The sequence below is a fragment of the Ochotona curzoniae genome, unplaced genomic scaffold, assembly GCF_017591425.1.
Source record: "Ochotona curzoniae isolate NIBS_2020 unplaced genomic scaffold, NIBS_Ocur_1.0 contig_908, whole genome shotgun sequence".
NCBI lineage: Eukaryota > Metazoa > Chordata > Mammalia > Lagomorpha > Ochotonidae > Ochotona > Ochotona curzoniae.
This window is the reverse complement of record NW_024466607.1, coordinates 4,523,617-4,538,023: the sequence shown is the minus strand read 5'-3', so window position 1 is coordinate 4,538,023 and position 14,407 is coordinate 4,523,617. Positions and strand designations below refer to the sequence as shown.

Below are 14,407 nucleotides of genomic sequence, written 5' to 3'. Positions count from 1 at the left end.
TACAGCGCAACGCCGGAAAATGAAAGCAGGTGACGAAGGCAGGGACAGAGGTCAGCCTGCTTCCTTTAGTGTGTAAGGAGTGTGATTACTCTCCAAGTCAGGAATATTGCAGTTGGAGGGGACCAAAACTGGATTCAGCCTGACTCAAGCCATTACGGGGATGGAACTTGCTTCTTAGCCGTCAGTGGTTGCAGGCACACTGGATCCAGGGCCTCAACTGATGCCAACAAGACTCAGAGCAGGGAAAATTAAATACATAAATAAGGAGCCAGCTGATTGGTTCAACTGGCTAATCCTCCACCTGCAAGCATTTGCATCCCATATGGCACACCTTGCGTCCGGAAGACCCTCTTCCCATCCAGCTCCCTGCTTGTGGCCTTGGAAAGCAGTCAAGAACAGCCCAAAGCCTTGGGACCCTGCACCTGCATGGGAGACCCAGAAGAGGCTCCTGGCTCCAGCTTCAGATCAGCTCAGCTCTGGCCATTGCAAACACTTGGGGAGTGAATCAGTGGATGAAAGATCTTTCTCCTTCTCTGTGTAAATTTGATCTGCCTTGCCAGTGGGGAAGGTTGGAACCTGGGGGAAAGTCAGCAGACCCAATAACTGATTTTCAAACAAATAAGTACATCTTTAAGAAAAATTATCTGAAAACCAAAGCTCCTGAGGGATAGAGATCTTCACCTGCTCTTGTGCTGACTCTTCCCGACTGCCAGTGACAGGGCTGGGCCAGGCCGGAGCCCAGAGCCAGAAACGCCATCCTGTGCCATCTGGGTCCCCCATAGGCTTCAGGGGTGATCACTGCCTTTCCAGGGCACACTGGCAGGAACTGGATCAGAAATGGAACAGAACTGGCGGCTAAATCCTCGCCTTGTACACGTCAGGATCCCATATGGGTGCCAGTTCGTGTCCTAGCTGCTCCACTTCCCATCCAGCTCCCTGCTCGTGGCCTGGGAAAGCAGAATAGGACAGTCCAAAGCCTTGGGAGTCTGAATCTATGTGGGAGACCCAGAAGAAGCTCTTGGCTCCAGCTGCAGATCAGCCCAGCTCTCGCCGTCGCAGCCACTTTGGGGAGTGAACCAGTAGATGGAAGATCTTTCTGTCTCTCCTCTGTAAAGTCTGACTTTCCAATAAAAATAAATAAATCTTTTTAAAAAAAAAAAAAAAGAAAGAAAGAAATGGAGCAGTGTAGACTAACTGCACTTTCAGATGCAATCCCCGCCCCCACCCTGACTGGCACCCGTAGCGGCAGCTTACCTTGCTGTGCCACGAGGCCCCTGTTTTCCCATGTTCATGTTTGTTCAGCAAGCATGGCATGAACAGCAGGTGCAGGCACCGTCCACAAGCAGGATTCCCTCACAGACCTTGCAAGTTCTGACTGCTGTGATCCCTGATGGGCAATGAACACACTAGCAAGGCTGTGTCAGGTCCCCCAACCAAGCTGTGTGGTCAGGGAAGCCTTCCTGGTGGAGGTGTTGCCTCAGGGGGAAAGGTATGAAAGATTCCAAGGAGATTGCCAGAAAAATAAAGTAGGACTTGTTAGAGGCAATAGTACAGCACCCAGAAGCAGAAGCGAGGGTGCTATCGTGGCAGAGGGGTGTCCTCGGGCAGGACTGACGGGCAGGGGCACAGGAAGATGGGGCCGTCTGGGTGTGGAGGCTGCTGGAATGAGAGGGTGGCGTGTTCCAGGAGCTGGTGGCCCTGCTCTCTGGCACCCACTAAGCGGCTTCCTTGAAGACCCTTCCCTCACTGGCCCTCTCCACTGCTGTGTCGGGGCAATCATGGGCACAGGCTGCTTTCCCAGGACTGGCAGTGCAGCTCCCCAGTGCCTTGTAGTGGAGTCAGCAGGTGCCCACAGTCAGTTCTAATCTTCCACTGGCTGCAGCGGGGGCCACCTGATACACTGAGAAGGAAACAGGCATCTTGAGATTTAAACAACTTGCCAGGAAGTAGCAGGGCCAGGACTTGAACCCAAGTCTGACCCCAGAATGGCTGCCATTAATGGGCAGATTAGGCTGACTACTCAGGTGTTTCCAGAATGGCACAATGTTCTCCAGCCCCCCCGCCCCCATTCCAACTGGCTCCTTAAAAAACATTTCGGACAGGAACTAGGATTCAGGATGAAAATGAAATGCAAAAAGGCTCCTGTTTCCATAGTGGCCCTACTCAGAACTGACACCCAACTTGCCGTGTGGCAAGACCCCAAGAAACCATTTTCTGCAGGTCTAGGCCCAGGTCCCCACCCAGCTGTCACTCCACACCAGGAGTGGCTGACGGACCATGACTGCATTCAGCTTTCAATTCTGCTTCATGTACAAAGTGAATGTTCAATAAATACAGTGTGTGGATTCCCGAGAAGTTTCACCAGGAAGCTGCTGTTGCCACCGCAGCGCAAGAAGCGCCGCTGCTGGACTGTGCTGCCCGGAGGCCACTGCTGCCCTGGCGTGAGGACTGGCTGCTCCCTGCCTGAGCTGCCCCAGGTGCAGAGCCACCTGCTCACTAAAGCACCCCCGTGGAACCTCTGCGTGGTCTGCTGAACACTGAGTGTGAGTGTGTGTGTGTTGAGAGGGTGTGTGAGTAGATCAGTGTGAGGGTGTGTGTGCACATGTGATGGCTACCTTGAATGCATGCTGGAACAAGAAATGCCATCATCTCGACAGACTCTGGAGGAGCAGCCAGCAGGACATTCTGTTGTAAACATCACAGAAACGCTGTACAAGAGAGGAACGAAGCTCTGCTTCACCAAAGGACTGGTGAACCACACACTGAAACACTAACGACCACGGCAGAGGGTTTTGTAGCAAACACAGAGCAAGAAGCAACTTGCTGTCTACCACGCAAGAAACAGAATATGGCCTCACCTATGCAATGCAGATGGAACGTGATCCAGCAAACAAAACATAGTACCAATGCTACAACATGGAGGGACCCGAAACCAGACCACCCAGTGTCAGCCATGTTTACAGAAAGTCCTCCAGAACCGACAGATCAGAGCTGGAGGGCCTATCCATCATGGGTCTCCAGGGCCTGGGGAGGGGCAGTGACAGCCAACTGCCACCTAGAGCTGGCCTGTTCCTTGGTCATGGGGTGGCAGGAGGGCCACAAGCCCGTGCAGCTGCAGTAAGGGAGCTGCAGGTCATGGCCATGAGACATCCCTGCGGGCTTCCTGGAATACAGACAGCGACATGAGCTGCCACAGTGATCACTCCCAGAGAAGCTCTGTAGAAGGGAACAAGCTTTCCAGTTTTGGAGGCTCATAACGCATGATCCCTTGGGCAGCGCCATGGTGACCATGTGAGGAGGCCAGAGGGTGTCATGGGGGACAGTGTGCAGAGAAGGATTCATGTAATAAGCCAGGAGGCACAGAGGGAGGCTGGGCCCATCCAACTTCCACGATCAACCTTCCAGCTACCTTAAGGACCTCCCCCCGGCCTGCTCCTATGGGAGACCATCACCAGATCCAGGTTCCGCCCTCCCAAGCAGCATCAACCACCCAAGACCCCAAGAGCTGGGAGCCACATCCTATTCAAATCCTAACCCAGCCACTGCAGAATGCAAGGGGCTCCGTGGCCCTCCCACGTGCTCCAGCTCCCAGCCTGCCACCCCTCCTGCCAGCCCTGCCTCCAGCTTTGTAGATTTATAAATTTACTTCTTTATAAACTTGCAATTCAGAGACAGAATGAAACAACACAGCTCCTGTCTACTGGCAGAAACTCAAACTCAGCCATCCGAGGCATCAACCACTGGCTTGCCAGACGTGCACACAGCAGGAGCCAGCAACCAGGCGCTGATATGGGCACACACCTGCCGGTGGCACCTCTGTCCATCAAGAGCCCGCAGGGCCACTGTCTCGCCTGACACACCCACACACATTCTTCAATTCATGCCAGGACTTGATCCACACTCTGACTCCCCCAACAACCTATAATGCCCTTCTACCGCAGGCTTCCTGGGTGAGGCCCCCAGCCAGCTCCGGGGGCACCAATCAGCTCCAGGGGGCACAGCCAGCTCCAGGTGGTACCAGCCACCCTGCTTGTGGCCTGGGAAAGCAGTCGAGGACAGCTCAAAGCCTTGGGACCCTGCACCCTTGGGGGAGACCTGGAAGAAACTTCTGACTCCTGGCTTCAGAGCAGCACAGCACCCACCGTTGAGATCACTTGGGGAGTGATTCATCAGATGGAAGATCTTCCTCTCTGTCGCTCCTCCTCTCTATATATTTGACCTTGTAATAAAAATAAATAAACCTTAAAAAAAAACACACCAATGTTGGTGAGTCTTTTGGTTTTGGGAGCAGCTGCAGGACACTGGCTTACCTTGGCCACTGGTGTCAGGCTCGGGACGGAGCACCCAGCAGGGTCTATAGGCCTACAACTTCCTGCCCCGTGTGCCTTTGGCTTGCTCGCTGCGCTGGAGAGGCTCCAGCTGTCCTAGGACAGCCAAGGCCTTGGGACCCTGCATCTGCGTGGAGTCCTGGGAAAAAACCCTAGCACCTGGTTTCAGATTGGCTCTGCTCTGGCCATTGCAGCCAGTTCAACAGATGGAAAACTTTTTTTTTAAGATTTATTTATTTATTGGAAAGTCAGATATATAGAGAGAAGGAGAGACAGAGGGGAAGATCTTCCGTCCGATGATTCACTCCTCAAGTGAGCGCAACGGTCGGTGCTGTGCCGATCCGAAGTCAGGATCCAGGAACTTCTTCCAGGTATCCCACACGGGTGCAGGGTCCCAAGGCTTTGGGCCGTCCTCAACTGCTTTCCTGGGCCACAAGCAGGGAGCTGGATGGGAAGTGGAGCAGCTGGGATTAGAACTGGCGCCCATCTGGGATCCCGGGCAGGTTCAAGGCAAGGACTTTAGCCGCTAGGCCATGCCGCCGGGCCCAGATAGAAAACTTTTGTCTCTTCTCTCTGAAAATCTGACTTTCCAATAAAAATAAGTAATTTAAAGAATCATATCTGTTTTTTTGTTCTAAGTTAGCATTGGGGACAGGGCCAGCATTATGACACACAAACTAAACCACCAGCTGGGACACTAGCATCCCTTCTGAATGCTAGTTTCGAGTCCCAGCTTCTGATCCAGCTCTCTGTTAATGTGCCTGAGAAAAAATGGAAGATGGCCCAAGTACCTGGACTCCCATGGGAGGCTCAGATGAAGCTCCTGACCTCAGCCTGGCTCAGCCCTGACCACTGCAGCAAGCTGGGGAGTGAGCTGGCAGAATACGAACAGGGAGCTGGGTGGGAAGTGGGGCTGCCGGCATTAGAATCAGTGCCCATATGGTAGCGTTCAAGGTGAGGATTTTAGCTGCTAAGCCACAGTACAAGGCCCACAAATCTTTTTTCTTTCTTTTTTTTTTTTTTAAGACTGCGCTCCCAGGACACAAGCAGGGAGCTAGATGGAAAGTTGGACCACCAGGATTAGAACTAATGCTCATATGTGATCTCGGCAAATGCAAAGTGAGGATTTAACCACTAGCCTACCATACTGGGTCCAAAATAAATAAATTTTTAAAACAAAATAAAACAACTCCAGCCCTGCCTACACAGTCAGACTGTGCCTTGGCCTCTGGATGCTGTGTGACCTTTAGCAAGCTATGTAGCACCTCCAAGTTGCAAGTCTGACATGAAGAATAGATGACACATAGGGGTTGTCAGCCCATACCGCTACCAGTTCAAGTCCCAGCTGCTCCACTTTTGAACAGCCTGGGAAAAGCAGTGTAAGTTGGCCTGGCTCTGGATTGGCTCAGCTCTGGCCATTACAGCATTTGGGGAGTGAATCAGCAGATGGACGCTCTCTCTCTCATTTTCTCTGTAACTCTGCTTTTCAAGTAAGCAAATTTCCCCTTTTCAAAGAATGGAAGAAGCACCCAGGTAAGGTGTGCAGTGACTCCTGGCAGAACCTGTGCCGGGCCCACAGCAGCCACTGCCTGGGCCCCTCCTGGGGATCGGCCCACCCACCTCCAGCAGCCCAGCCTCTCCAGGGCCCCCACATCCAGTCACCCGTCCAGAGCCGATGGAATCAGCTTTCATCTCGGCCTCCGGCCAGAGGGATCATAATCTCCTGCCTTTGTCTGGAGTCTCCGAGTCCTGCCAGACAGAGGCATGGAAGCAACAAGGCATCCGGGCTCCTGGCCCCAGGGAGGGCTGCCAGGAAGCAGAGGAACTGTGGACTGGGGTGGCCGGGGTAGAAGCTGAGCAAGGGTGCTAGTTCTGGGCCTGGGAACATTTTAACATCTTTCGAGGGCTCGTGGTAGAGCTCAAGGGGGCCAGGAAAGAGGCAGCCGGACTCCGGGCTGCTGCCACGGGCACGAGGGCAGCCTTCCCCACACTTTCCCAAAGAGGTGGAGACATGGGCCTCCCAGTAGGGCAAGTAGTTGGCAGATCTGTTCTGTACAATCAGCCTGCAGGTGGCATCTCACAAGGCTGGAGAACAAAGCAGGCACACATGCCAAGTCTGGCCCAGAGTGTGTGCGGAGCCACAAGCCCGAAACCACACAGTAGGAGCCTAGCATCCTGCCCTGTGAGAGACGGCAGAAAGACGAGAACATCTGGCGCAGTGCTAAACATAATCCTGACAAGCATGAAAATAACATCCAGAAAGTGCCATCGGCCACCCTCTTCCACATGCTGCATGGAGACAGCCAGGGCGCACAGAGAACCGTGCAGGCTCACAGTCACAGCTGAGAGCAACCTGAGGGGGCGGGCCTCGCGGCCACTTCAGAACATTCAGGAAAACACGGAACTGGGGCAGGTGCTGCGACACGTTGGGTTAAACGGCCAGCTGTGATGCTGCCATCCTACACCAGAGTCCTGGCTGCTCTGCTTCGCATCCAGCTCCCTGCTAACGCCCCTGGGAGAGCAGCAGATGAGCCACGTGCTCTGGTCCTTGCAAGCCTGTGGGAGACGCAGATGGAGAGCTAGACCTGGTCCAGCCCTGGCCATTACAACCTTTTTGGGAGTGAATCCCAGATGGAAGATGTGTGTGTGTGTGTGTGTGTGTGTGTGTGTGTATGTGTGTTATTCTTCCAATAATTAAATGTTTAGGGAAATTGGGGTTTTTTTTAAGATGAAATTAAATATGCCTATTTCAGTGCAGATTAAAATGAAATTCATCACAGGCGTAACATGCATTCTTTGGGGCTGATCAGTTGGCCATCCCTCGGCCCACAGGTATTGATGATCCCTGTACGTGCTCCACTTCCCACCCAGCTTTCTGCTCGTGGTCTTGGAAAGCAGGGGAACACAGCCTAAAGGCTTGGGACTCTGCACCCACGTGGCAAAGTTCCTGGCTGCTGGCTTCAGTTCAGCTCACTTCTGGCCATTACAGACATCTGGGAAGTGAACCAGCAGATGAAAGATCTTTCTGTTTCTCTCCTTCTCTATATACATCTGTTGTTCCCTTTTTTTATAGATTTACTTTATTTTTATTGAAAATTCAGAGATACAGAGATGAGGAGACACAGAGAAAGATCTTCTATCCAGGCATGCAACAAATGAGGTCCATCTGGACACATTTGGTTGGAAATGCTGTGAAGCAGAGGAGAGGGGACAAGTTAGACCCCAGATGCACAGCAGGATCCCCTTCCTGGGCTGCCCAGGAGGCTGCAGGCAGGGGTAACCCCCAAAGACCCATGCCACTTCTAGGGGTGTCTAAAGACGTTGGTGGAAAATGAGTACCACGAAAAAAAAAAAGGCTGCACAGATATCACAAATGTGGAAGACCAGTACCCTTCCATTTCCCACTCTGAAATACTCTCGCGTGACTCTACCAGGAGCATGCACAGACAAGTCTAACTGGAGGGAAGGCCAGTGAGTTCTCGTGTGGGACACAAGCAGGTACTGCCCCATCACAGTCCGGGGCACAGCTTTCCACAACCCTCACGGGTGACCTGAGTTCCGCTTGCCCAGAGACCCGAGGGCCCCAAAGGGGGAATGGGTTAAGCAGATCTGAGTGTCAGCCCTACGGGGGAAAGGGTTAAGCAGGGCGGCGCTGCTGTGGGGGCGGGCTCCGCGATCGGCAGCGCTGGGCTCTGTTAGCCACGTCTGAGCATCTCGGAGGATGCGGTGCAGCGGGAGGCTGTGGGGACGAGCGCAAGGTGATCGCGGGGGCTGCGGGCGCGGTGCCCAGGTGAGGAGCTGGCCCGGGGAGGGGGCGATGGTGGGGGTCGGGCGGCGGGCGGCCTCCCCTGCCCCGCGCAGCCTCCACGCGCGGGCGGCAGGGCCTTCACACCGCCCACCCCCATCAGGACACTGCGGGAAGGCGCAGAGCCAGAGGAGAGGTAACCCGAGCTGGAGCAGCTCCGGGAGCCTGCCCTGTCGCGGTGGCCCGCTCCCTGTCCTGGGCCCACAGGGCACAAGGAGCCCCTACCACCCCCAGACTTCTGCAGTGGGACCCAAGCACCTGGCTGCAGGGTGCCCACGTCTCCTGGAGGCGGGTGACAAGCAGATGGCACGGTTGTCTCGGGCTCCTCCTCTGCAGAGTGTTCATGTGAAATGTGGGCTTCACAGCCCCTCCAGTGTCCACTCAGCCGGCAGTGTGACCTTGGCCAGTGCTCAGCGTCTCTGAACCTGAGAAATGGGTGTACACACCTGCTCATCCTGGAAAGGTTGTGTGACATGCAGCTAAGCTTAGCACAGCTTGGAGCTCAATACCAGGTCACTCTGGCTAGCCAGTGCCTGGGTTAGGGGCGCTCCTTTTCACCCCACCGTCCACCCTCTCCTGAGGGGTTCAGCCCTAACCTGGGCCAGAAGCCCAGTCTGGAGCTTTGAGAATGTCTGAGAACTGAACTAACAGGCTTAAAGAACAGAGGCTGAACTAGAGATGGGGGGTGTCTGTGGGGTCCTAACCCCCTGGGAATTGCACACTCCCTTTGGGAAACTCTGGCACATTCTTGGGGAAGTGCCTGTGTACTAGCAGGGGCTGGGGCTGAAGCCAGGCAGCTCCAGGGTCAGCAGCTAAATGGGGAGGGGCCTGGGGATGCCCCGGATTTCAGCTGTCACTATCCCTGTCATAGCCGGGGAATTGCAGGAACATCTGCCTGGGGCCAGGTGCATACTGGGTGGGGGACAGGCCCCAGGCCAGCGGGGGAGGGAGGGATGACTACACAGTGTGCCCAGGGTCAGCAACGCCGCAAGGCTTCAGGAAGGGGATGTGACAGGCATCTCACTGGGGCCTGTGCACCTGCTTCTCTGCCCTCTCTGCCACCGACCCAGTGTGCTGCCCCATGCTTCGCAGAGCCGATGGCATCCAGGCTGGGGGTGGGGTGGAGTATCACAGGGGCCTCCCACAACCCCGCTCCCACCCTCGATTTCATCTCCTTCTGCTACTTTCTCCCCTCATCTGCTCTGCCCTGGCCACGCCAGCGTAATGTCCTTGTTTTGTTGTTGTTAAGATGTGTTTATTTGAAAAGCAGAATTACACAGAGACAGAGTACTTCCCTCTTTCAGTTTATTCTCCGAGTGGCCTATGGCTGGGACTGGGCCAGGGTGAAGCCAGGAGCCGAAGCTCCACCTGCATGTCCCACATGAGGATAGGAGCCCGAGCAGTTGGGCCGTCCTCCACCGCTTTCCCAGACGCATTGATTGGAAGTGCAGCAGCCAGGACTCACTGGACTCACACGCCATGCTCGTGTTGGAGGGGCGGCCCTGATGCTATTTCTTAAACTTGTCTGACTGGTGCCTGCCTCAGGCCCTTTGAACTTGCTGTTTTTTTACCTCGGAGCTTTCTGGCACCCCTGCAGCTCTGTTCTGTTATCGACCACCTGTCTTACTGACAGCCTGAGTACATTAAGGGCAGCCCTGTCCATCCTATTTGCTGCTTTATGCCCAGGGCCAGCTGTATGCAGTCTGTTCCAGTGATGCTGAGACAGATCAAGGGTAGGGGATGAAAGTAAGCCATCCCTGGGGAGGGGGCTGGCCTGAGAGGTTCTGTGACTTTCGCATTCCTGGCGTCCCTTAAGAACCCTTGCTGTTATCCCATTGTACTGATGAAAACATTGAGACGCAGATTGCAAATGTGATTCACTGGGGAAATGGCAAAGCCAGGTGGATGTTTCTTGTCACCTCTCCTATCTGAGCTGGGCCTTTAAAAACAGGATTTTAGGGGCTGGCATTGTGGCCCAGCAGGCTTATCCAACATTGGAGTACCACAAGTCCTGGTGTTCCCCCTCTGATCCAGCTCTCTGCTACTGTGCCTGGGAAAGCAGCAGAAGATGGCCCAAGTGCTGGTGGCACCTGCCACCCACCTGGGCAGCCTGAACACATTTCCTAGCTTTAGTCCGACCCAGCCCTCGTTTTTTGTGGGTATTTGGGGAGTGAAGCAGCAGATAGAAGATCTCTGTCTCTCCCTCTCCCTGCTGCTCTGCCTTTCAAATGAATAAATCTTAGAAACAAGATAACAAAAATTGATTTGGGCAAGTAGAGGAGGAGGGAGAGGGCATCCCAATCCCAACAGGGAGCACTGGGGGTGCAGGCACAGGGACCAGGGCAGCCCAGAAGGTGCTTGGCAACACCAGGATTGTAGGCACCAGGACCAGGGCAGTCCAACAGGCAGTGGGGGAGATGAGCAGCCTGAGGAGGCCGTAGTCTTGGAAGTCCAGCAGGGGGAGCTTGTGTTCAGTCCTGGGGCCCACAGGAAGCCACAGCACGTTATGGGATGGGATGGGGTCAGTTGCTAAGCCAGAACAGTTTCCCAAGCAGGAATGAGGTTGTGACCTCGTGTTCGTCTTCCTCCTGGGAGACCACCAATCTCACATGTCGCCCCCCCTCCTTCCTATCAGGTTCATCCAGCAAAGACTGGAAGCTGAGGGCTGTGGGCCCGGGAGGTGAGGTCAACCATGGTCCCCAGTGTGTGGGGCTGCATCTGTGACCTCCTGTTACTGCTGGCTCTGGGGGCCAGCCCTGCCATGGGCCGCAACCTTCCTAGGCCACTGGAAGACTCAGAACTCCACCTGACTCCAGAAGCCCACTCCAAGGGCCCTGATGTCTTCTGGGGGAGCCCCTGGGGTCCCACACTCCCCCAGGCTCCTGCTGCAGACTCTCCCCCTGGGCCAGCCCTGCACAGGCCCAGAGCAGCCCCTGGAGCTGCAAGAGAACAACTTCCGGGACCTGACAACTTACAGGTGGCGTGGGGGCCGGGTTTCCAGGGCTGGATGGGACCTCCCAGTGCATGGGAGCCTCTGGAGCAAGAAACGCTGGCCCCGGCCCCAATGGGAGCTCTATCGCCACCCTTCTCCCCCACAATACCCCAGCCTCCCCCCAGGGCAGCCACGATTCCTCCCTCTCCGTGGGAGCCTGGCAGCCAAGCTCCACGGCCTCCGCCTGTGGATGCCGAGGCTAGAGACCCTGCTCAAACCCTTGGGGCCCCCTCGGGCACTGCCAGGGGGCCAGTACTGGGAGACCAAGGTGGGCAAGAGGAGGACTTGCAGGAACTTGCTCAAGGCCCCCTCACCAGCCAGCAGCATCCTGCAGCCCCGGATACTGGTCCAGCATCCACAGTGGAGTTAGGATCCCCCCCTCGGGAGCCTGGGATCCAGGTGGACTTGGCACCGGCCAGAAGTCTCCCTCCTGCTGAGCAGCTGCCAGCTGAAACCCCAAAAGAGGCAGGAGCTGGAGAAACCAGGCCGGTGAGCTCCCCAGGCCCCCCACCTGATGCCACGGCTTCCTCGGGACCCCCGCCCACAGGTCCTGCAGCTTCTGCAGCCCCCAGTGGGCAGCCCAAGCCAGGTGAGTGTCACAGAGAGTCAGGGCTGAGCAGGGCCAGGAAGTGGGCCATGGTCTAGGCTCATGGGGTGTACAGTTCCCTGTGAGCTCCAGGCCCTGCGTGCTGGTGACTGGGAAGGAACTGGGTTTGGGGGAACGTGTGGAAGGGCAGACAAGGAGATGACCATTTTGTCATTACAGCGATAGCAGCGATGAATGGGGCGGACCCAATTTCCCCGCAGCGGGTGAGAGGTGCGGTAGAAGCTCCAGGCACCCCCAAGTCCCTCATCCCTGGCCTCGTGGACCCTGGCCCAGCCACAAATGCAACAGAGAGTCCAGCCACGGCCCTGCAGCCAGGTGAGAGCACAATGAAAAAGCCTGTGTGAAGCCCAGGCGGGGATGGGGAGAGATGAGGGGACGCAGCGGGGCGGGGGGAGGTCGGAGAGGGGACAGGGGACAAACAGCTGCGCAAGGGAAGCGGCCCCCACTCCTCCCGAACACAGCCAGGGACGATAAACCAACACCCGTGAGGTCTGGATCTCCACCTGATGCCAACCTGTATGGAGAACCGTTAGAAAGAAAGGGCAGCTCAGCTGCATTCAGGACTCCCTGAGCACTGGACGTCAAGCGCTAGGTTCTACATGCCCAGTGGCCATGAATCTGTTGCCTTCGTTTTACAAACAGGCTTGGGAAAGTTAACTACACAACCGACCACGCTAGAGAATAATGCAAAAAAATCAAAAAGCACTTTACCAAAGCCATTTTCACATCAAAGGGCATTTTTCACATTACTATTGCAGATGAGTCTGAAGAGTGGCCGAGGCGCCCCCAAAGTCACCCCCCTGCACCCCCAGTCCAAGCCCCATCAACGTCCCGCCGGGGTCTCATCCGAGTCACCACCCAGCGAGCCCTGGGCCAGCCTCCCCCTCCAGAGCCCTCTGACAGCTCCACAGCCTCTGTGCCTGCCTCCAGCCCCCCAGCCAATGCCACCGCGCCACCCCTGCGCTGGGGGCCCCTGCGGCGCGTACTGAGCTTCTCCTGGGAGCTGCACGTCTATGGGGTCGGGGTGCTCTTCCTGCTGCCCGCCCTGCTGGCACTGGCTACGCTAGCAGCCGCCCCGACAGGGCCTCGGCTGGCACTGGCTGCAGCGGTGCTGGTGCTGGTGGCTTCGGGGCTGCGGTCAGCTTACATGCTCACTGACCCCTACGGCTCGCAGGCACGGCTAGGTGCACGCGCCGGCCTCGTACTCTACAACCTGCCCTTCCCTTTGCTGCTCACAGCGCTAGCGGCCCTCACCTTGCTTGGCCTGGGTGCGGGGCTGCCGCCACTGCTGCAGAGGCCGCTGCTGCTGGGGGCCTTGGCACTGGTGCACGGTGCGGGCTTGCTGACCACGGACCTGCTGTCCTCGCAGCCTGCGCTCAACCTCCTGGTGCAGGGCCTGTCCTGTGCCTGGGGTGCGTCGGTAGCTCTGGGCACGCTCTGCCTGTGCCGGCGTCGCCTGCTGGATGGGCCGCGCGTCTGGGATACCAGCCCGGGCCCACGGCTGTTGGCCGTGGCCGGTTCGCTGGGGCTGCTGGCCAGCGGCCTGCAGCTGGCAGCCGCACTCTGGCTGTACCCAGGCCCGGGCCGCGTAGGCCGTTTCTCGTGGGCCTGGTGGGGCGTCCACTTCTGGCTGCGCCTGCTGGAGCTAACATGGGCATTCGCCATGGCACTAGCTGCAGTGGCCGCCGCGCGACCCCGGCCGCCCACAGAGCATGCCTGCTGGGCCAAGCTGCTGCGGCTGGCGTGCCCCGCGCCGGTGGGCAAGAGTGAGGTGCCAGAGCGACCCAATAACTGCTACGCGGGGCCCAGCGGCGTGGGTGCCACAGGCGGCCTGGACATCAGCAAGAGTCTCATTCGCAACCCGGCCGAGGCCGGCCCGTCCGCCACGCCCAGCTCTGGGGCCTGGGGGTCAGCCGCGTCGCTGGGTCGCGGTCCCCACGCGGGACTGTCCCGCGGCAGCATGGGGCCGGCGCCGTCGCTGAGCGAGCTGGACCTGCGACCGCCGTCGCCCATCAACCTGAGCCGCAGCATCGACGCGGCGCTCTTCCGCGAGCACCTGGTGCGAGACAGCGTGTTCCGGCACTGCGGCCTGCGCGGCCTGGTGTCCCCGCGGCCTCGCCGGGGCAGCCAGCCGGACGCCGCCGAGCTGGACGGCGCAGGCGCCTCGCTGCTCCGCGGCCGCTGCCGGTCACTGAGCGACGTGCGCGTGCGCGGGCCCCTCCCGCCGCACGTGGCCGACGTGCCCCACGGGGCGGCCGCGGGGGCCTCGGGCAGCTCCCTGGACAGCTTCTCCAAGGGCTCGCTCAAGATCAGCTGGAACCCGTGGCGCCACGGGCTGTCGTCGGTGGACAGTCTGCCCCTGGACGAGTTGCCCAGCACGGTGCAGCTGCTGCCTGCGCCCACACCGGCCCCGGCCCCGGCCCCAGCTCCGACCCCAGCCCCTGCCCGGCCTGGGGAGGCCCCGCCGCGTTGCAGGCCTGGAGACTCTCGCAGCGCCTCCAGCGACACCATTGAGTTGTGAGCGGCCCTCGCTGACCACCAGCCGAAGTGCGGGGCCCGCAGCTGATGGCCAACCCCCTACTGACTGCGATACCTGGACGTCAACTTGCCCCTTACACGTTTTGCGTTTAAATCTATTTTTCTCAGCGGGTATTTTGCACACAAAGGCCGTGACT

The 14,407-nt window shown here is 57.6% G+C and overlaps 1 protein-coding gene across 1 annotated transcript; it reads left to right on the top strand.

Annotated features, from left to right (window-relative positions):
• The first annotated feature begins 10,825 nt into the window (after positions 1 to 10,825).
• On the top strand, positions 10,826 to 14,377 carry PRRT3 (proline rich transmembrane protein 3). The gene is made up of 3 exons (XM_040994886.1): positions 10,826 to 11,714; positions 11,892 to 12,047; positions 12,491 to 14,377. Exons 1-3 carry the CDS (start codon positions 10,826 to 10,828, stop codon positions 14,251 to 14,253), a joined length of 2,808 nt encoding a protein of 935 aa, XP_040850820.1. The 3' UTR covers positions 14,254 to 14,377.
• The last annotated feature ends 30 nt before the right edge of the window (positions 14,378 to 14,407 follow it).